General features: G+C 42.2%; 1 protein-coding gene across 2 annotated transcripts in view; it reads right to left on the bottom strand.

The window, feature by feature from the left end:
• The window catches only part of LOC137630418 (UPF0598 protein CG30010), an 88,566-nt gene that overhangs the window by 22,089 nt on the left and 45,200 nt on the right, over positions 1-21,277 (bottom strand). For both annotated transcript variants that reach the window (XM_068361878.1, XM_068361877.1), the window contains exon 4: positions 6,873-7,015. In XM_068361878.1, coding sequence (XP_068217979.1) covers positions 6,873-7,015 — 143 coding nt within the window. The remainder of the gene's footprint in view (positions 1-6,872; positions 7,016-21,277) is intronic.

Here is a 21,277-nt window from a genome sequence, read left to right as displayed (position 1 = left end):
ACTGCAAATGGTCAGAGCTGCCCCAATGGCTACAGCCAGGACGCTGGACCTGTCCTGAAGGGACTGACTTTCGCTTTAAGGGTCTAGAAACCTTGCGCCAAGGTTTCTTATGCGATAAGTCTTCGGAGGACGAGGAGAACTTAGTCTCACCCGTCTTATGGTAAGGACGATCTTGACGAGAAACGTCTGATACCAAAGAGGGAACGTCTGTATGTAGGTTTACACCTCTCGCCCCCTTAAGTCCTACGACATTACTTCTCCCTGGTGCAGGGGAGCCTGAAAGAGGTCTCGGACTAGGGGAGCGACAAGCACGAACAGACGAACCCTCGGTCGCAACACTGAACACATTTTGCGCACTTATCACTTTATCACTTAGATTTTCTGTTTTACCACTCTGACACTTCAACAACTTAACATCTGACATAAGTTGGTTTCTGTCCGATGCTAAGGACTCAACTTTTTCGCCTAAAGCTTGAATCGCTAAAAACATATCCCGCATGGACGGTTCATGAGTGCTAGTAGGGGGTTCAGGAACAACTACTACAGGGGAAGGATTAGGTTCAGGGGCATTGGGAGGAGGAAAATTCCAAAGATCTAGAGGAGCTTCTCCTCACCCTATCTCTCTCAAGCTTACGAGTATATTTTTCATACTCAAGCCATCCGAATTCCGACAAGACCACGCACTCCTCACACCGATCTCCTAATTGGCAGGATTTACCCCGGCAATTAGAACAAACAGTATGAGGGTCGATAGAGGCCTTTGGAAGACGTTTGTTACAATCCCTCGCACACTTGCGATATACAGGAGAAGGGTCAGCCATTTTGAACAAACAGAGAAAATCCAAGTCAAAACCAAATTCATCAACAATAAACACCAGCCAAAAAAAGGGTTTCAAGAGTTTAATTGAAGAAACACACCAACACAGCGAAAGCCAATAAACAATCAAAATAAAGTACTTCACCAATTCGGTCGAAAACTCGAGGTCTAAAGCGAGCGGAACCAACTTGTCGACAAGACAGACAGAGAAGAACTGGAGAGATTGACAAGTATATGCGGTATCTGGCCGATAGTCGGCGCTGGTGGGCACACCCGCAACCTTCATGGCGATCGCTCACGAGTTTTTGGAATCTGTCAAGCCGTCGGAGACGTCAGGTATTATATATTCACCGGCTAAGTTTAATATTTAAAACTCAGTTAATAACTTCTGTAATTATTAGCTTTATGACCACTAGTGTGAAAAGGGGAGGGGTGGCTAATAGTTACCCACCTGCTGCTGCATCCGCTTAATCCTGAGTGACTTTCCATCTTTTCTGTTCCTAACCTCCATTAATTGCTTCCAAACCAACAGCCAAATCTCCAGACAATTGCACTCTCCAATTGAGAAGCACAAGGCAGAAGCCTGGTTTCTTGCCAGGATTGACAGTGGAAGGCTAGTGATTACTGGGATTTCCGGACATCCAAGAACAGCCAGACTCTGGGTTTTTTAGTTGGCCAGGATTCCAACAAAGCACAAATACTATGTCAACCTCATGAACGATTGAGCTTATTTCGTTAGGGGTCGGTCACAGGGAGTGGTCAGCTATTACACATTAGGAATGTGCTTTGCGGGGTACTAATGGCACAATTCCATTCTTGCCTTCCCTGTCACACTGGGAATTCTCCGTCCCAGTCTCTCAAAACCTGTAAGCGAGTTCCTAGCGTTCTTCATAAAGGTTCCAAAGCCTCTGCTCTGACGCATGAGGTAGCTGTCAGCTCCTTAATGTCTGTGTATAGGCTAGTTATAAATGGCTGTCATATCTAAACATCTAATGTTTTTTATTTTTTTCTTAACTTTTTATTTAAGCCAGGAGAGATTGAAAGTTAAGAGTTTGGATAGCAGGATTGAGAAAGAGAGAAACAGGAATATGAAAATGCAGAAGAGTTAATAGTGTTCTGGTCCTAGTCTGGATGCTTAGAGCTGGTCTTAGCAGCATGATAAAACCTACCGGGTTGGAAAAAAAAAAACCTCCCCGCCGCCATCACTTACCCATTCATAGTATCGCGCAAGCTCTCTTACTTTAACAAAGTACAGAGAGAGAGAGAGAGAGAGAGAGAGAGAGAGAGAGAGAGAGAGAGAGAGAGAGAGAGAGAGAGAGAGGAGAGAGAGAGAGAGAGAGAGAGAGAGAGAGAGAGAGAGAGAGAGAGAGAGAGAGAGAGAGAGAGAGAGAGAATTTTAAATTGAGCATGAAAATTACGAGAAAATATCTGATTTCACTACCGCAAAGTTAATTTTAAAAGTTTCCAACAAGTAGCAGATATTTGATTTATTAATGGATTTCGTAACATGGGCGGTAGAAATGTAATGTGGGTAGGTATACAGTATTTGTAATAATCTTTATAATCAATATTACGGATAATTCTTTTGTTTTTATGATGATGATAATGATGATTATCATTATCGTTTTTGGGTTGTTGTTAACATAATGTGGCCATAGGAGACCATTTGCTTATTAGTAATGAAATAAAGTATAAAGATTCTAAAGCCGCTAGGTTTGGCTGGGTGTCCATTCAACCAGTGCGTTGCACTTAAGGAACCCACTGTTTTCTTAACAATTCATCCTTTGGGACAAAATACAGGGACATATTTTCACATCCTGTATTCAAGTACCCCGCTGCAACACATCTGCAAGGCATTACAATGCATAAAATCTCATACAATCGATACAAAATCCCTTTTCCAACAAGCAAAATCTGTTCTGACAAACCTAGATTGTATACATCCACTTCTCACCAAAGTCTCTCTGTGACGTCACAGGTACTTCTCGCCTAAGCGGCTAAAACGGAATGGTATATTTATGGCGAGAAAATGAATTGAGAAGAGTCTGGCAATAAAGCTCTAATACAAAATACAATGGCAGTTGATCAAAACCAAACCCAATCACTTTGTTTCTGCTGTGGTAGCTCTTTTTCATGCTGTAGAAAGAAGTTGTATTTACCATGTCAGCCAACTTTTGAGTGCCTCAATAGTCTTTGCCACTGATGTGCTGGTAATTTGTCTAAAGAGAGGAAGATCTGGGCTATCATTCAGTCATTCTATTCGTTCCTAGGATTAAAAGATCTTGCCTACTTTGGTCCTGATTCTCATTCCTACATATACAGAGTCTTGAGTTTGGTCAGGTGGGACTTCTCATAATTTACCACGATCCCCAGATCTTGGCAAAATGTGAGAAGTCTGTCTTGATAGATGAGAAGGGACTCCCTCAAGTATGCCAGAATAGCCAATCGTCCAGGTATCAATGCAGATGAATGTTGTTCTTGTGTGCCCAGGTGGACACCCACGTGAACACCTGGGGTGCTGTGGACAGGCCGAAGCATACCTTGAATCGGTATATCTTTCCTCCTAACGTGAATCTTAGGTACTGTACTTCCTTGAGGACGGATGAATGGGGATCTGGAAATAGGCATCCTTGAGGTGTATCAATATCATCAAGTCTGAGGTCTGACAGCCTCTCTGACCGTTTGGTCCGACTTACAAACCTGTTCAAGGTTGAGAGGTCGATGACTGGTCTCCAAACCCCAGAAGCCTTTTCACCAAGAAATAAGCAACTGTAGAAGCCTGGGGACCCTTCAGGGACCTCTTGGTGAGCATCCTTTTCTAGCATGGTCTGGACTTTGACCCGTAGGCCCTGCTCATTCGCTGATCCCCTCACATATAAATCTGACATCCTCGGATGTAGGGTCAGAGGAGGGGGAGCGTTCGTTAAAGGGAAGATATACCCTTCTCTAAATACATAACCGACCAAGGTTTGGCTCCGTGGAACATCCACCTCTGCAATTTGCACTTCAGACATTCCCCTACCAGTGGACTGGCTGGGGGACTACCCTCCTAGTGGGAATGTCCACTCCAGTTCCTTCCATCTCCTTTGCACCCTTCTTTAGCCCCTTGGTCGAAAGGGCTGCTTGGGAGCTTGCGTCTGTGCAGATTGTTTTGCCTGGGAGGTCTTCTTTGGCCCCAGAGCGTCAGATCCTCATTGCTAATGAGATAACCTACTATCCCTAACCAGAAATCCAGCCATGAAACGTGTTGGCGGCATCACCCACAGAGAAATGCACTGGCAAAGTTGCCAATTTAGCCAAAGAAGAATTCTGGGTCAAAGGTAAGATTGCTGGGTCTAATGGTGTATGAGACCAGTCGTTCTCTACCATCTCGTAGTACTTCCTTTGCCGAACATACAGCGGAGGAAGCAATCGACAGGAGTCAACTGAACGAAGAGATCAGGAGGTTCCTACCACTTGGGTGTAAGCCCTTTTCTTTGCAGCTTTGACCCCCCCCCCCCCCCCCCGACAAAGGAAAGGCTACCTTAGGGATGGTGGATCTCAGCGTATAACAGAAGAGGTCTAGGACCGTGTCCTTTCCCTTTGCCTAGACCTGATCTGGCTTCCCTAAATTATTCCTAATGCAGGCAAGAACTTGCAAAAAGATGCGATCTGCGTGTTTCTGTTCCAGGGATGATATCTTGGGACCAGCAGACGTCGGCAGCATTCCGTTGTAGTGTTCAGATCCGTCATCGAACGGTTCTTCCTCCTCCAAGCTAGCACCCATAGCAACCCGGGGAGGGTCGAGGTCATCAACAGAGTTCCTTTTGTTTGAGGACTGAGCCCTTAGAGGGAGACCACTATGCTCTAGTCTTACAAAGGCAGATGTTGGAACCAATAAACGTTTCCCTCTAGATTGACATTCTAATAATGATAAGGGGTTTGTGTGAAAAAAAAACCTTAATCTTTTTTTGTACCTAGGAAAAATACAAATTTCACAGCTTTAAATTTTTTATTATTAATTTTATTATATAGTGTACTTTAATTCATTGTCAGCTCTTTGTCAATTTACATCATGACCCCTTTTTCATATTTTTCAGAGTGACAATGCCTTGCACCCAGCAGGGATCATGTTCTAGAAATTTAGTGTAAGATGAAGATTGGCAAGAAAGAAGTGTCACCTGGATACATTATCTGAATTAAGGAACCCTGTACTGAAGCCTATAAAAGATAGGTGGTGAGAGCTATTTGGACTCCCCTCTGCTTTTGAAAGTGCTAAGTGAGGGCAAGCAATGATTAATTGTGGGAGATTGCGGGGAGGGGGGGGGGATTCTTAGAATATTAGTGCAGTGAACACTTCAGAAAAAAAAAAAAAAAAAAACAATACATTGGTGACTCCATTATGGTTGAAGTTTTTTGTGCCATCAGGTGGGAACTTTGTCAATGATTGTAGCTGCTGGGGTTGGCTGCTGATAACATTTTATGTCTGGATGTTTATTGTAGAGGTGGTGTTGCTTGGTGAGATTGTTGGACCACCAAGGCAACGGCAGCGAGCACAAGGTAGTGTTCATTGGTGTGCTGTAATATGTAGATTGCTGTAACATGGCCTTGGGAAGTTGCTGTGCTAAATGTGATATTTGGCCGTCCCTTTTGAGTGTAGCACCGAGGATAATAAGCCTTTTCTTAATATGTTACATAATTTTTTTATCTTCCTGATGTAAAGGAGAGAATGTAGAGACAGGTTAGATGTGCAAACTGGTCTTACAATACCTTTGATCTTAACTCAAGCTTATTCAAATTGTATTGGAGTTTGGCCCAAATATATACTGTGTTGGTCTTTGGTTGTACTTATATATATGTGGATTGAATGTTTGCAGGATTGGTTCCTGAGAGGCTCTGTATGGAGATATCTATGTCTCACCAGGGTATTTATTTTCTTCTCTCATGTGTTCAAAATAAAACTTTTATTTTTTTATTTTTCTTTATAATAAAAAATACAAAAATAGTTTTATTTTGCACACAGGAGAGAAGAAAATAAATATCCTGATTTTTGGACTATCAAAATGTTCATCCATAGAACCCCAATTCTTGGGTAATGTTTTCATGTTTTTCCTTTTCCATGAGTGGATATTGAAGCCTTCAAGAAGGGAAGAACTCTCCTTCTTTCCCACCTCCTTAGGTCTTCCTTCTTTGGAGAGAGCAGAAGGGGGAACCTCTGTTGCTTTGGACGAGGGTTCTGGCAGGCTCAACTCTATAGGTGAAAGCCTGTAGTTGTCTGTGTAGGTGATCTCCCTCGGAGATCTTGAACCCCTACTCAAACGCAGATGTAGGGTATCCCCGGAGGGAGAGTGATTGCCCTCTGCTGCCTTCTTTTCTGCTTTGGAACAATTGGAATCAATCCTAGCCTCTCCAAGACTGGGTCTTGGTCAGTAGGATCCTTGATCTTTAGGTATTTTAATACCTAGAAGAAACCATGTTGCTCTTTTCCTGACTCTTAGTGCTATTCTCATCATTATTCTTTCCATAGCTCTTTGAGTTGTTCCTAGCTTATGTTCTAAGCTTTTAGTAAGGCTCCAAGTTTCTGATGCTTAAGTTAATACTGTACCCAGACACAGTATAATACTGTACATCCTTTTATTAAAGTTTTGAATAATCTATGATGTAATATATTTACTTTTTAAAACTCTTTCTACTATATATTTGATTCTGAACACACAGTAGTACATGTTCCAATGACTGGAAACAGAAAATGAAGCTTCTCTAACCAATCTTAAGATAATTAGTATTTTACCTCTACATATTTTTGAACAGATAAATTTTTAAATGGAAAAAGTTTGGTAAACCCTGCCTAGTCTAACACAACTGTATACCACAAATGGTACCCTCACTGTACACAAGATATGCAATGAACTTAGTTACTTTAGAAATTTTTTTGAAGGGGTGCATGATGTGCAAACATAGTTTTAAGAATAATTTAGATTGTTTTTATCTTTCCTACTTTGATGCACATCTGTCAATTATGTACTAAAGTGATGTAAACTCTATGTAAAATTTTAAATATCCTAGAAAAGCTTACCAAATGAGTAAACACAATTGGCAAATCGTCACAGCGGACAAAATTCCTTTCTCGGCCACACGGAGATAAAAATGGAAATTCAGGATACCTGGAAGTCTCGTTCATTCTTAGACGACTGAAGAAAAACTGTAAAAACTTCTTTTCTGAAAAACAAAAGATAATAAAATATCAGAAAATATTAAAGCAATTTATATTTTTCTTAGTTATACAAACATGAGTCCTTTAGGTAGGGAGTATGTTTTCAGGAAAAAGCTGGCCAGTCATTGACTTGTTTAACAAACAGTTAAGCAACGGGTGGGCTAAGCGTGAGGCGCCTTGCACTCCAACCTGTCAAAATCTCTTAATTTTTTATCTTAAGGCTCAATACTGAGAGGGGTGGTTGAGGAGAAAAGTATAATCTAAAGGATTAAATACAAATTAATTTTAAAAATTTGTGATTTGTTCCTACGCGAATACAAACCATCGTCCTTTAGAGACTCACTGCTTGGTGGGTCAAAAGTCCACCTAGAACCGAACTGGTAGGTTTTCTTTCTTCCCTGGAAACATCAATCAACCTTGTCCCATGTGGGAGTGAAAAAGATGACTCTAGCAACCTCCTGTCTGTCTCTCATTGGGATGAATTGGCTTACTGGTACATGGTCAAAGGAATAAGATGATCAAAGAGTTGGTATATATTCCACCATCCTCCCTAGATGAGGAGGAGGATGATGAAGAATTTCTTTAGGTTTTAATGAATGGAGCTATGGAGCTCAAAAGTGTAGTTCATCAGCATTAAGTCAGATCCAGAGAGGAAATCTTTGACAACTTCATCCCCAAAGAGAGGGGCAGAAATAATGGAGGAGAAGAGCCAGTCATTCTGCCTCCATTTCAGACTTGCATCCATACATTACCCTAGACAAGATGCCTACCACTACGTATAGAATCTGGGCTAATTAAACCACCAATTAAGTGGCCACCACAAGCCTAAGTACAAAGGCATCAAGGGGCTTATGGGTAATCTTGTAGTAAAAAGATCATGAAGGTGGTACGGTGCATACACACCCCAACCTTCATACCCTGACCAACTACAAGATTCCTCTAGAAGATAAGGACTTAGCCCCTGACTTCACAAGTTCCGGTCCAAGCTCTCTTGGTAGTCGAGGAATATGTATTACGGACTGACTCCTCAAGTCCGAAACACATTGTGTTCTAGACACCTATTTCTTGGTTTGGCCCGCGCTAAGGAAAAGTCACTGACACTCAGATCTGAGGTGTTAAGTCTTCTTCAGGGAGCCCTCCAGAGCCTTCATTGGGCAAAAATCTTCTCTTTGTGCTACTCTCCACTTCACGTAGAGATGAGATGGAGAAGGACTCGTACCTGGGGTTGTATTCTGGTAGGGTCTGAGTTTGGCCATGTGCCCCAGCACTAAATTAAGGAGCTCCTACACTCCTTAGAGTAAGAGACTAAGGCAGAGAACATATCCCTTGCCTAATCCCTTCGCCAATTATTAGGCAGCAATGACAGTCTTGCGAGTAGGAACTCAAAGGCTCGGACGAGGTATAGAGTAGAGCAAGACTGTTAGATGCAACTCCTAAGCATAGGCAACTTCTATAAGAAGAGGTCTTTCCCCTTTCATTGAAAGAGCATGCCTAAGTCTGAGTGGTAGCCTGACTGCTACTGAGAAGAGCTTCTCCCAGCCAGGAGGAAGAGGAACTCTGCTACCTGGTCTAGTAACGATGAAACTTGAGAAGAATCCCCTCCATGATATCCATCATAGAGAATAGCCAAGTTTCATGGGAAAACATTCTGAATGAGGCTGCCTTGGAACCACTCAAATCAACCTGAGTCCCAGCATAATACTACATGGTAGATTATCTGACAGATCAGGGTTGAACAGAAATTAGGCGTAACGATCCAAGTGAGTCCATGGGGTTGGATCAGGGAACCACTCTGACCCTATGACCTTCCTTGGCGACTATGTGTGTCTGCAAGCCCATTCCTCTTGCTCGGAATGTGACAGGCTGACAACTCGCCAGCATGGAATGCCATCACAAAATGCACCTGATTCGTCAGCACGTAGAACTAGATGTAAGACAAAATGATGGTGTTGTCGCAACAACCCACGGGATGTCTCCTCAATGTTCTTGGAAGGCTTACAGTGCTATATGTTGCAGAGTAGATGAATCTTCATCTGACCACACCTCTGAGGAGTCGAATTCTGAGAAACCAAGGTAAGAAACCACAGGGGTTGCTCCAACAGAACCACAACATTTGGGAAAACTGTCAAGGGGAGCGAAGTCACCATTACAAGGGAGAGGAAGCCCCAGACACCCCCAGCACAAGGGTTGGGGTGAGGCACATGGGAAGTGGGGCAGGGGTGACTGGAAAAGGGAGATGCACAGTGAACTCGTTGCCCTGGCAAAGGGGAAACATGTTGTTTTGGTCCCTGGCCATCAAGGGAGGGGGACCCACTGCAGAAATCACCGGGAACACTTACACTAGGGACACACTGATACGCCCTTCACCACTAGTGTTGCCAAGAAGGCACTGGCACTGGGAAGCCTACCTGAAAGACCTAAGGAGGCCAAACACCTTTAGGTCACACTCATCATCAGTGGTAGCACAATCGGAAAAGAGCCTCCAAACTCCTATAGGGTGTGACGAACACAAGAGGAGCCCCACATTGCCACTAGAACCTGAAAGTCTGCTGACATAGCTCCGAGGCTCCTTGCTCCAGCAGCACACTCCCTGGGAATGAGCCAAGGGACTAAGCGCAGGAGTGGTAATAGCAGATGCACCCATTAAGTGAAAGGAAGAAGCACAGCTCTCTTCATCCCCCTCAAAGCATCTATTTCTAACTATGGCTGTCCATCGAGTCGATAACGACTACTGCTTCCTTAAATGCTTACTATGCTGATAATGATTAAAATGTTATTTTGATAATAAAATAAAATTTTGAATATACTTACCCGGTGATTATATAGCTGCAACTCTGTTGCCCGACAGACAACTCTACGGTAAAAACTCGCCAGCGATCGCTACACAGGTTGCGGGTGTGCCCAACAGCGCCATCTGTCGTCCAGATACCCAGTACTCAATGTAAACAAAGACTCAATTTTCTCCTCGTCCCACTGCGTCTCTATTGGGGAGGAAGGGAGGGTCCTTTAATTTATAATCACCGGGTAAGTATATTCAAAAGTTTATTTTATTATCAAAATAACATTTTTCAATATTTAACTTACCCGGTGATTATATAGCTGATTCACACCCAGGGGGGTGGGTAGAGACCAGCAATATATGTTTACACTTTTATGAGCTAAGAGTTTTTATTTCATTTTAGAAGTTATCAAAATAACAAAAACAAAATAAATAGGTACCTGGTAAGGAAGTCGACTTGAATAATTTCTCTGCCTTTTAACCCTGGATAGGTACGGTGGGTCGTTTGCGACCCCGAGCGTCAAAAAAAAACAGGTTTTTCTCACGTGACTCACCCCTGTGACTGAATTTGTGGGTGATCGACCTGCAGGAGGTGTCTCCCCTACACGCTCTAGTAGTGTCCAGATGTGCATTGCTGTAGCTGTACTCCTTCCCCGATTTCTGAGACGCGTCGGGGTCGTTCGCGTCCGAGTTTACCCTTCTGAGGTAGTTTGCATAATTATCAAAGTTATTACGTATTATGAAATTGTCGTAGAATGGTGCAACTTGTATAGGTTATCAGTTGTGGAAAGTCTTGGTGGATTGTTTGGCTACCATGTGCATGTTTTTTTTTTTAGTTAAAATGTCGTTCATCACCACGAGGACCATTTTACCGCGAGTGCCCCTTTTTCATTTTTTTTCATTTTTTTTGCCAAGTCATTTTTCCGTAAGATATTGCCAAATAGTGTCGTAAAACTTTTGCTTGTTTAGTGTTGGAAAGTGTGTCTAGATGATCTGGCTACCCATGCATGACTTTGTTTTTGTCAGATACGACGTAGTTATTGGTATATTGGGTATTTAACTGCGGTTACCAATTTCTGTTTTTTTTTCAATATTTGTAAAAATTACTACGTAGTAAGGAATTGCCGTATATTATTCATTTTTTTTTCATGTTTATGTGTTAGAAAGTGTGCCTTGATGGTTGGGCTAACACGTGCATGTCTTTTTTTTTATCTGAGATGTCGTATATTAGAATGTCGGGCATTTTACCGCGAGTGTCCCTTTTTAATTTTTTTTAATTTTTTTGCCAAGTCATTTTTCCGTAAGATATTGCGAAATAGTGTCGTAAAACTTTTGCTTTTTTAATGTTGGAAAGTGTGTCTAGATGATCTGGCTACCCATGCGTGATTTTGTTTTTGTCAGATACAACGTAGTTATTGGTATATTGGGTATTTACCTGCGGTTGCCAATTTCTGTTTTTTTTCAATATTTGTAAAAATTTACTACGTAGTAAGGAATTGCCGTATATTATTGATTTTTTTTTCATGTTTATGTGTTAGAAAGTGTGCCTTGATGGTTGGGCTAACACGTGCATGTCTTTTTTTTTTATCTGAGATGCCGTATATTAGAATGTTGGGCATTTTTCCGCGAGTGCCCCTTTTTATTTGTTTTGCATTTTTTTGCTTAGTCATGTTACCGTAAGGAATTGGCAAGTAGTGTCGCAAAACTTATATTTTTATAGTGTTGGAAAGTGTTTCTAGATGATCTGGCTACCCATGCCTATTTTTTTTTTAGCCAGATATGGCGTATATATAAGTATGTGTTCGATTTTCCTGTGATTGCCATTTTTTCGTTTTTTCCCATTTCTTTCAAAATTACTACGTACTAAGGAACTATCACAGAGTAATACAGTATTTCATTTATATGTTTATTTGTCGGAAAATATGCCTTGATGGTTTGCCTAGCACGTGGCTGAAATTTTTTTTTTCTGAAATGCCGTATATTAGAATGGCCATTTTTCCACGAGTGCCCCTTTTTATTTGTTTTGCATTTTTTTGCTTAGTCATGTTACCGTAAGGAATTGGCAAGTAGTGTCGCAAAACTTATATTTTTATAGTGTTGGAAAGTGTTTCTAGATGATCTGGCTACCCATGCCTATCTTTGTTTTAGCCAGATATGGCGTATATATAGGTATGTGTTCGATTTTCCGGTGATTGCCATTTTTTCGTTTTTTCCCAATTCTTTCAAAATTACTACGTACTAAGGAACTATCACAGAGTAATGATTCCTCTAGATGTTTATTTGTCGGAAAATTTTGTTTACTTTTTTTTTGATTGAATATCATCAAATTTTTTTAGCTAAAATATTGTTTTACATTTTTTTTTCTTCGATTTTATTTCCCTTCAAAAAAAATTTTTTGGGTCAGAATTTTAATTTTATAGTCGTAAAATAATCGACAATTATCCAGCAACCCACCATACAATTTTTATGCATATCCAATAATAATTAGATTAGTAAATAACACCTTGAAATTGACATACCCTTCCTACATTTCAAGTGGCAGATTAGGGAGTCTGAGTCAGTGTGGTTGGCGGCCATTTTGTGGACATATCCGAAGCGTAAGCTGCCCTATCTATATATATTCTTGTTCCCTATAGAATTTGTGATAATTTGGTATATTTTTACCTGCATAAATATCATATTATATATTAAATATATGTATTTTTTTACGAAATTTCCAAGTACTCAAAAAATTACCTTTAGATATGGCCCCTGATATAAATGTAATTTACAAAATAATGAAGATTTTTTTACATATTTCTATTTTAGGATAACATATGTTTATTCCCTAAAAAAATTAGCCACTTCCTATTTCATTTGGGTACCCAAAAAAATTCATGAAATTTGGACAATTTTTTTTGGCCAAAAAAAGTTACCCTTTTTTTCTCATTTCAGATCTTCACCTCCATGGGTCTGACTTCATCCAAAATACATCAAGATGTGTCCTAAACATTCAAGAATCAATTCCTAAAAGGATTTGTGTATATATGTATAAACTTTTTTTTATGAATTTTTATGTCAGGTCTTTTTTTTTTCTACTTAATTTTTTAAAATATTTATAATAAATAGTTTTTCTGCAGATGAGTAGTATTTATCTTTAAAGTTGTTTTAAGCATTCATTGAAGTTTTTTTTTGGCAAAAGAAAAAAGGAGGTTACTGCAAAAACTGATTTTTCAAGAATTTTTTTTGGCGTCGGGGTCGTTCGCGTCCGAGTATACCCTTAAAGGGGTGTCCGAGGACCGTACCTATCCAGGGTTAAGTACGTCTTCCTTACGGAGCCTCGCGATCCTCTTAGGATGCTGATCGACCCCTAGGATCTGAAGTATCAAGGGTTGCAACCCATACAACAGGACCTCATCAAAACCCCTAATCTAGGCGCTCTCAAGAAATGACTTTGACCACCCGCCAAATCAACCAGGATGCGAAAGGCTTCTTAGCCTTCCGGACAACCCAAAAAACAACAATAAAAACATTTCAAGAGAAAGATTAAAAGGGTATGGAATTAGGGAATTGTAGTGGTTGAGCCCTCACCCACTACTGCACTCGCTGCTACGAATGGTCCCAGTGTGTAGCAGTTCTTGTAAAGAGACTGGACATCTTTCAAGTAAAATGACGCGAACACTGACTTGCTTCTCCAATAGGTTGCGTCCATTATACTTTGCAGAGATATATTTTGCTTAAAGGCCACGGAAGTTGTTACAGCTCTAACTTCGTGCGTCTTCACCTTAAGCAAAGTTCGGTCTTCCTCACTCAGATGTGAATGAGCTTCTCGTATTAACAATCTGATAAAGTCTGACCAAGCATTCTTTGACAAAGGCAAGGATGGTTTCTTAACTGAACACCATAAAGCTTCAGATTGGCCTTGTAAAGGTTTAGTACGCTTTAAATAGAACTTAAGAGTTCTAACAGGGCATAAGACTCTTTCTAGTTCATTGCCTACGATCTCCGATAAGCTGGGGATATCGAAAGATTTAGGCCAAGGCCGAGAAGGCAGCTCATTTTTGGCTAGAAAACCAAGTTGTAGCGAACAAGTGGCTTTTACTGACGAAAATCCTATGTTCTTGCTGAAGGCATGAATCTCACTGACTCTTTTAGCCGAGGCTAAGCATACCAGGAAAAGAGTCTTAAGAGTGAGATCTTTCAGGGAGGCTGATTGTAACGGCTCAAACCTGTCTGACATGAAGAATCTTAGTACCACGTCTAAATTCCATCCAGGGGTAGCCAAACGACGCTCCTTCGTGGTCTCAAAAGACTTAAGGAGGTCTTGCAGATCTTTATGTTTGGAAAGATCTAAGCCTCTATGCCGGAAGACCGATGCCAACATGCTTCTGTAGCCCTTGATAGTGGGAGCTGAAAGGGATCGTCCTTTTCTCAGGTATAAGAGAAAAACAGCTATTTGAGCTACAGAGGTACTGGTCGAGGATACAGAAACTGACTTGCACCAGTCTCGGAAGACTTCCCACTTCGATTGGTAGACTCTAATGGAAGAAGCTCTCCTTGCTCTAGCAATCGCACTGGCTGCTTCCTTCGAAAAGCCTCTAGCTCTCGAGAGTCTTTCGATAGTCTGAAGGCAGTCAGACGAAGAGCGTGGAGGCTTTGGAGTACCTTCTTTACGTGTGGCTGACGTAGAAGGTCTACCCTTAGAGGAAGACTACTGGGAACGTCTACTAACCATCGAAGTATCTCGGTGAACCATTCTCTCGCGGGCCAGAGGGGAGCAACTAACGTCAACCTTGTCCCTTCGTGAGAGGCGAACTTCTGCAGTACCTTGTTGACAATCTTGAACGGTGGGAATGCGTAGAGATCCAGATGTGACCAATCTAGGAGGAAAGCATCTATATGTATTGCTGCTGGGTCCGGGACTGGAGAGCAATAGATTGGAAGCCTCTTGGTCAGCGAGGTTGCAAAGAGATCTATGGATGGTTTTACCCCAAGTGGCCCAAAGTCTCTTGCACACATCCTTGTGGAGGGTCCATTCGGTTGGAATTACTTGCCCTTTCCGACTGAGACAATCTGCTATGACGTTCAAGTCGCCTTGGATGAACCTCGTTACTAGGGAGATGCTTCGATCTCTTGACCAAATGAGCAGGTCCCTTGTGATCTCGTACAACGTCAGTGAGTGGGTACCTCCTTGTTTGGAGATGTACGCCAAGGCCGTGGTGATGTCCGAGTTAACTTCCACCACTTTGCCTCGAAGGAGAGACTTGAAGCTTTTCAAGGCCAGATGTACTGCCAACAGCTCCTTGCAGTTGATATGCATGCTCCTCTGACTCGAGTTCCACAGTCCTGAGCATTCCCGACCGTCTAGTGTCGCGCCCCAGCCCACGTCCGATGCGTCCGAGAAGAGAACGTGGTTGGAGTCTGAACAGCCAGGGGAAGACCCTCTCTTAGGTTGATATTGTCCTTCCACCAAGTCAGACAAGACTTTATCTTTTCGGAAACCGGGATCGAGACTGCTTCTAGCGTCTTGTCCTTTTTTCAGTGAAAAGCTAGATGGTATTGAAGAGGACGGAGGTGTAGTCTTCCTAGTGACACAAATTGTTCCACGGATGACAGCGTCCCTACCAGACTCATCCACAGCCTGACTGAGCAGCGTTCCTTCTTCAGCATCTTCTGGATGGATAGCAGGGCTTGATCTATTCTGGGGGCTGATCGTCTTGTTGTTCAGCAACGTCCTCATCAGAGGGTTCCTCATCCGAAAACTGATGAGGATACGGCAACGGAGTGGGCAACGTCTGGCTCGCTGAGTCCGGTCGCACTGGTGGATGCGTGACGGAGCCGGACGCAATATCATGGAACTGCTGCACAGTCTGTGAACTGTCAACAACCATGGGTGCGCGAGGAAGCACAGCGTCAACCCGAGACTGTCTATACCGTCTGGGTTGTGCAGTCAACACCCTACCGGGTTGCTGAGGTTGACGCACTGCGTCAAAACAAGTCACCTCTGCTGGTTGTTGAACGTCCTGAACGTCAACAACCACCTCCGAGCGTCGCTTAACGTCAACGTGCGGCTGGCAACCCACACTGGGTCGCATCGGTGGAGGAACCACCTCAACTGGCAGACGCGAGTAGGTTACCTCAGCGTCAACAGGGCGCACAACCGACCGGTTGGAAGGTTGTTGGCCAGAAGGTTCGGTAGCAACCTTCTCCGCATTAAAGTCCTCTATCAAGGACGCAAGCTTGGACTGCATGTCTTGCAGCAAAGCCCATTTAGGGTCTACGGGAGCAGGTGTGGCAACAGACGGGGTTAGCGACTGAGGCGGTACCGTTTACCATCCCTGAAAGCCTTGTTATGCGTGACATAATTGTACAGCAAAACTTCAAAGGCTCGAAAACAGCTGTGAAGTTGACCTGTAAACAACTTGGAGCGTCTCCTGGCCAGGCGCCAGGGAGAGTCTACGAGAATTGAGAAGTCTATCTGGGCAGAGGCATGAACTCCCAAGCCGAGAACTTCTCTCGTGTCATATCAGACTCTCGCTCTATAAACCAGTTTAAAAGAAGGGAAAGCAAAGGCTGTATCCCCCAAACTCCTCCTGGTGAAAAACCAGTCGCCTAGCCAACGTAAAGCTCTCTAGGAGAGCGAGAGAGCACTAGCTTAACAACAACGGCTTCGAAGTAGCTAGGCCTAGTGTAAGCTCTGACGTTTAGGCGAACGAGGAGCAGCAGTTACAAAAAGATCCGGACAAAGATCCTTAAAAAAATCATCATGATTTAATTAAAGTCCATAGGAGGCTAAGCAGCTTTAGGCTCCTCTCCATCTGACAGAGTCCTCAAGGGAATATCAGTAGGAGGGGGAACAGCAACTTCCTCATCTACAGGAACCTTGTCCGATAAAAGCTGAGTCTCAAGCAAGGGAGAGACCTACCGTGGTGGCAATGCTTTACAAGCAGAGTCCACACTCACTGGTGCATTAGTAGCGGACCAGAACGCAACGTCATGTAACTGCTTGACAGTCTGTGAACTGTCAACAACTGAACTGTCAACCACAACAGGTGCGTGAGGACGCACAGCGTCCACTCGAGACTGCTTTGACTGCCTAGACTGAGCAGTCAAAACAACTCTAGAATGCGGAGGTTGACGCACAGCGTCAAAACAAGTCAACTCCGATTGTTAGTGAACGTCTTGAACGTCAACAGGAGCATCAGCAAGTGGCCTAACGTCCAAATGCGGCTGAAAAACCACACGAGACCGCATCGAGTGTGGTTCTAAACAACCTGACTGACGTGACTAAGCTACGCCAACGTCAACAGTAAGCACAAAGGAACGTTAGGTTGGCTGAAAGCCAGGATATCGATGAGATAAACGGCTAGACTCAACGGACTAATCGGCAGAATAGTCTTCCATAAGGGAGGAAAGCATATACTGCATGTCTTGCCATACAACCCATTAAGGATCAACGGAAATGGTTGTGGTAAGAGACGAGGGTAACGTCTGTGACCGCAACACTTTGCCTACAAAAAAAGACTCTCGGAGTCTGTGTTACGCTTTTGTTAGGCGGCGAGCAGTTATCCGATGACTGCATAGGGTCAGAGCTGTCCTAATGGTTGTAACCAGGACGCTGGACCTGTCATGAAAGGACTGACTTTCGCTTAAGGGCTTCGAAACCTTGTGACAGGTTTCTTATGCGAAAAGCCTTCGGATGACGAGGAGAAACGTCTCTCTCGTCTTATGGTAGGGGAGATCTTGGTAAGATACACCCGATACCATAGAGGGAAAACGTCTGTTCGTTGGTCAAGGCCTCTCGAACCCATAAGTCGTTTGACATTACTTCTCCCCTGGGCTTGGGAGCATGTAAGAGGTCCCGGACTAGGTGAACGACAGGCACGAACAGACGAACCCTCGGACGCAACACTGTAACACTTTGCGCATATCACTTTATCACTTCGATTTTCTGTTTTGCACTTATTTCACTGAAATCGAAACTTTTACTGATTTCTACCTGAAACACGCAATTCTACCCTTCATTAAAAGGTAGTAATTGCGAAATCAGTCGTATAATGCAAGCTCATTAATACCAGCAAAAAACAGAAAACATATTTTAAGATAAAAAAAATCAGTGGCTGGGAAAGAGACTAAACACTAGTTCATATAACTACGTTTTCAATCTCTCACCGCACATAGCCTGGGGACGAGAATAAAAAACTAAAACGTTTTATCCTTCCTCCCCGTACAGCGACTAGGGACGAGAGTAACTCGAGAACAACGTTACCCGCTTGAACGGAACGTTTTCTCTCCTCTCTCTCTCTCCGTCTCTATCTCTCTCTCTCTTTCTCTCTTGATTTCGCACCTAAGAGAAGAGCCCAATTATATTTCGTCAAAAAAACATGTTATTTGACTAAAGGAAAAACTGAAAGGTTTTTCAAATAAAAAGTTCCTTTAAAATAGAATTTAAAACATTTAAGCTAAGAAAGAATGAACAAAACGTCAGAATCGATTTACTCTTACTGCAAAGTGAAACCGTGATACACTCTCTCTCTATCGTAACGATAGAGCGCATGTTGAACGTCCTGAACGTCAACAACTGCGTAGCATAAATAAACTAAACGTTAGTTCATCTTTGAAAACAGTACGAAGACTATCAAAGAAATTCTTTCATAAAATATTACATTTAAAAAGTTTTAAATCCTTAGCTCTTTAAAAGCTAATTACGATATAAAGGGCTCAACGTTGATTAACTTCGGTTTCCAAGTTAGGACCGCCTACTCTCAGGAAAGGTCTATATAAACAAAACATTGAAATTATTTTTATATGTTTATAATAAATGGAAAGTTAATCGAAGAGGCCTAATAAAGGCGGAGAGATATAAAATATATAGAGGAAAATCTATAACGTGATATAATTACTAAAAGCCTAAACACACTTCCGTCTAAGGGAAGGGTCGGCCATTTAAAAGTGAAAGAAAGTCCATACTCTCTTTGTCACCATAATTAAATCTATCCAAAACGAGTTCAAGATTTAAGATGAAGATAAAACACCTGCATAGCGAAAGCTCAAAACTAGAATAAAGTACTTCACCAATTAGTTGTGAAAAAACTCCAGTTTAGCAACAGCGAGTAAGTACGTCTTGTCGATAGCTCGACAGAGAGAAAATTGAGTCTTCGTTTACATTGAGTACTGGGTATCTGGACGACAGATGGCGCTGTTGGGCACACCCGCAACCTGTGTAGCGATTGCTGGCGAGTTTTTACCGTAGAGTTGTCTGTCGGGCAACAGAGTTGCAGCTATATAATCACCGGCTAAGTTAAATATTGAAAATTAGTGTTACTATCGCTGATGCCATTGTGTATGACTGTGCAGACCAATCCTAGAACCACCAACTCTGCCACACATCTGGCAGCTCCAGTTGGGGTTCAGTGGGAGGACTCCCATAGGATGGTTTTGTCTTCATTCCCTGTGTTACTGTCTTGCAAGGATTCTTTTATCTTCTAGTCAGGTTATCCCCACACTTTTGGAAGCACTTACTTCAAGATCTTCTGTATTAATTTTGCATTTCTTGAGTGTTACCTTTATGTTATCTTTATATTTTTTCATTTGACCCTCTGGATTTCGACATGCATTAGAGAGCTGTCCGTATAAGACCTGACGAGGGAAGCGGTGTTCTGGCATATGTATATGTCTAGTCTATCTCCACGGTCTTTTTTCTAGTGTGGCTTCTATGCTGATTGATTTAGCACATTGTAATAGTTCTGTATACAGGACTTTATCTCTCCATGATATTTCAAGGACGTATTGTAAGCATCTAACATGGAAGGCTTCCATAGGTTTTACGTGATGACGGTAGGCAGTCCAGGATTCCACACCATATAGTAGGGTGGAAAGGCATACACCTGCTTAGACTTAAGACTTTAGTATCTATCTTTAGGTTGTTGTTATCGAATACTCTGAATTGAAGGCCAACAAAGGATGTTGATGTTTGGTTGATTTGGGATATGATTTCTTCATCTATGTTGTGCTTGATGGAGAGCACACTGTTAAGATAAGTGAAACTTTCGACTTGTTTGATATTTCATCTGTTAATTTGGAATGCTAAAGGTTGTTCATTATTATTTCTCTAAGCAATCACTTCTGTTTTAGCAATATTTATTTCAAGTCCCATTGCTTGATTGATGGAGATTATTTCAAGACTGTGTTGGAGAGCTTCAAGTGTGTGGGCTACGAGAGCGCAGTTATCAGCATACTGGAGCTCTAGAAGATGTGGTATTGTGGTTTTTGTTTCTTCCTGGAGATGCCTAAGGTTAAAAAGACTACCATCTAAGCAAAATTGAATTTTCACACGGTCATCAGGATGTTGAACTTGATGACTGTGAAGAGTGACTACAGTGAGAAAGATGTTAAATATGACAGGAGCCACAATGCATCCTTGTTTCACTCCAACTTCGACATTGAAGGGCTCAGATTTGCTGTTGCCAATTTTCACTTGAGCCTGCATATTGTCATGCAGATCCTTCAGGATGTTGATGAATTTGGGTGGGATGGCAAACCTGGAGAGAGCATTCCACAAAAGTTAACGATTAACAGTGTCAAAAGCTTTGGTCAAATCAATGAAAGCAATATATAGATCGCAGCTTTGCTCATAACATTTCTCTTGCATTTGACGGGTGACAAAAATCATATCGCACATGCTCCAATTCCCCCAAAGGCCACATTGCGATTCGGGAAGTATGGTTTCTCACAACAGTCTTGTTAGTCATGAGAGCATAATCCTTGCTAGAATTTTACCAGCAATAGCAAGGAGGGATATGCCTCGATAATTGTCCCATATTGAGTGATCTCCTTTCCATTTGTGGATTGTAATTACGTCAGGATCTCGGAATTCTTTTGTGATTTTTTCAAGAATCCAGATGGACAATTTAAGGTTGTGGAGGCACTGATGGAGTAGGTATCCTCCCTCCCTGAAAACTTCAGAGGGCAAACCACCTGGTCCAAGGATTTTATTATTATTCAGGGCTTTGATGGCTTCTTCAGTTTCAGTGAAGGTGGGCTGGTCATTATGAGCCATTACTGGGGGTAGTGTTGGGAGAACATCCATGATGGTGGTTTCCATAGGGTTTCTTTGATTAAGAAGGCCACAGAAGAGTTGGGCCCAACAGTCAAGAATTTCTTGTTTATTTTTCAGAAGTATTCCTTCAGATGATTGCACAGGTGTTACATTACTTTTCATCGGTCCATAAATAGATTTAAGCTCATTGTAGAAACCATGTTGGTCATTTCTATCTGAAAGAGACTGCATTTTTGCTGAGCCAGCAAGCCACCATTAAATCTGACAAGCATTATAAGCTCTGTTTTTCTTTATGATGCAGTCATGTGTGTCTTCTGCATTTTTGCTATGTCAGTCCTTGTGGTGATATGTGGAGAATTCCAGGGTTTCCTCTGCCCAGTGATGGATTAGTACTTTAAGGTTTGACCCTTCACTTTTGATATCTATATGGTTGCCAGCCTCAAGAGGTGA

This window comes from Palaemon carinicauda, chromosome 38, assembly GCF_036898095.1.
Source record: "Palaemon carinicauda isolate YSFRI2023 chromosome 38, ASM3689809v2, whole genome shotgun sequence".
NCBI classification, from domain to species: Eukaryota; Metazoa; Arthropoda; class Malacostraca; order Decapoda; family Palaemonidae; genus Palaemon; species Palaemon carinicauda.
The sequence above is the reverse complement of the archived record's forward strand: the minus strand, read 5'-3'. Positions and strand labels throughout refer to the sequence as shown.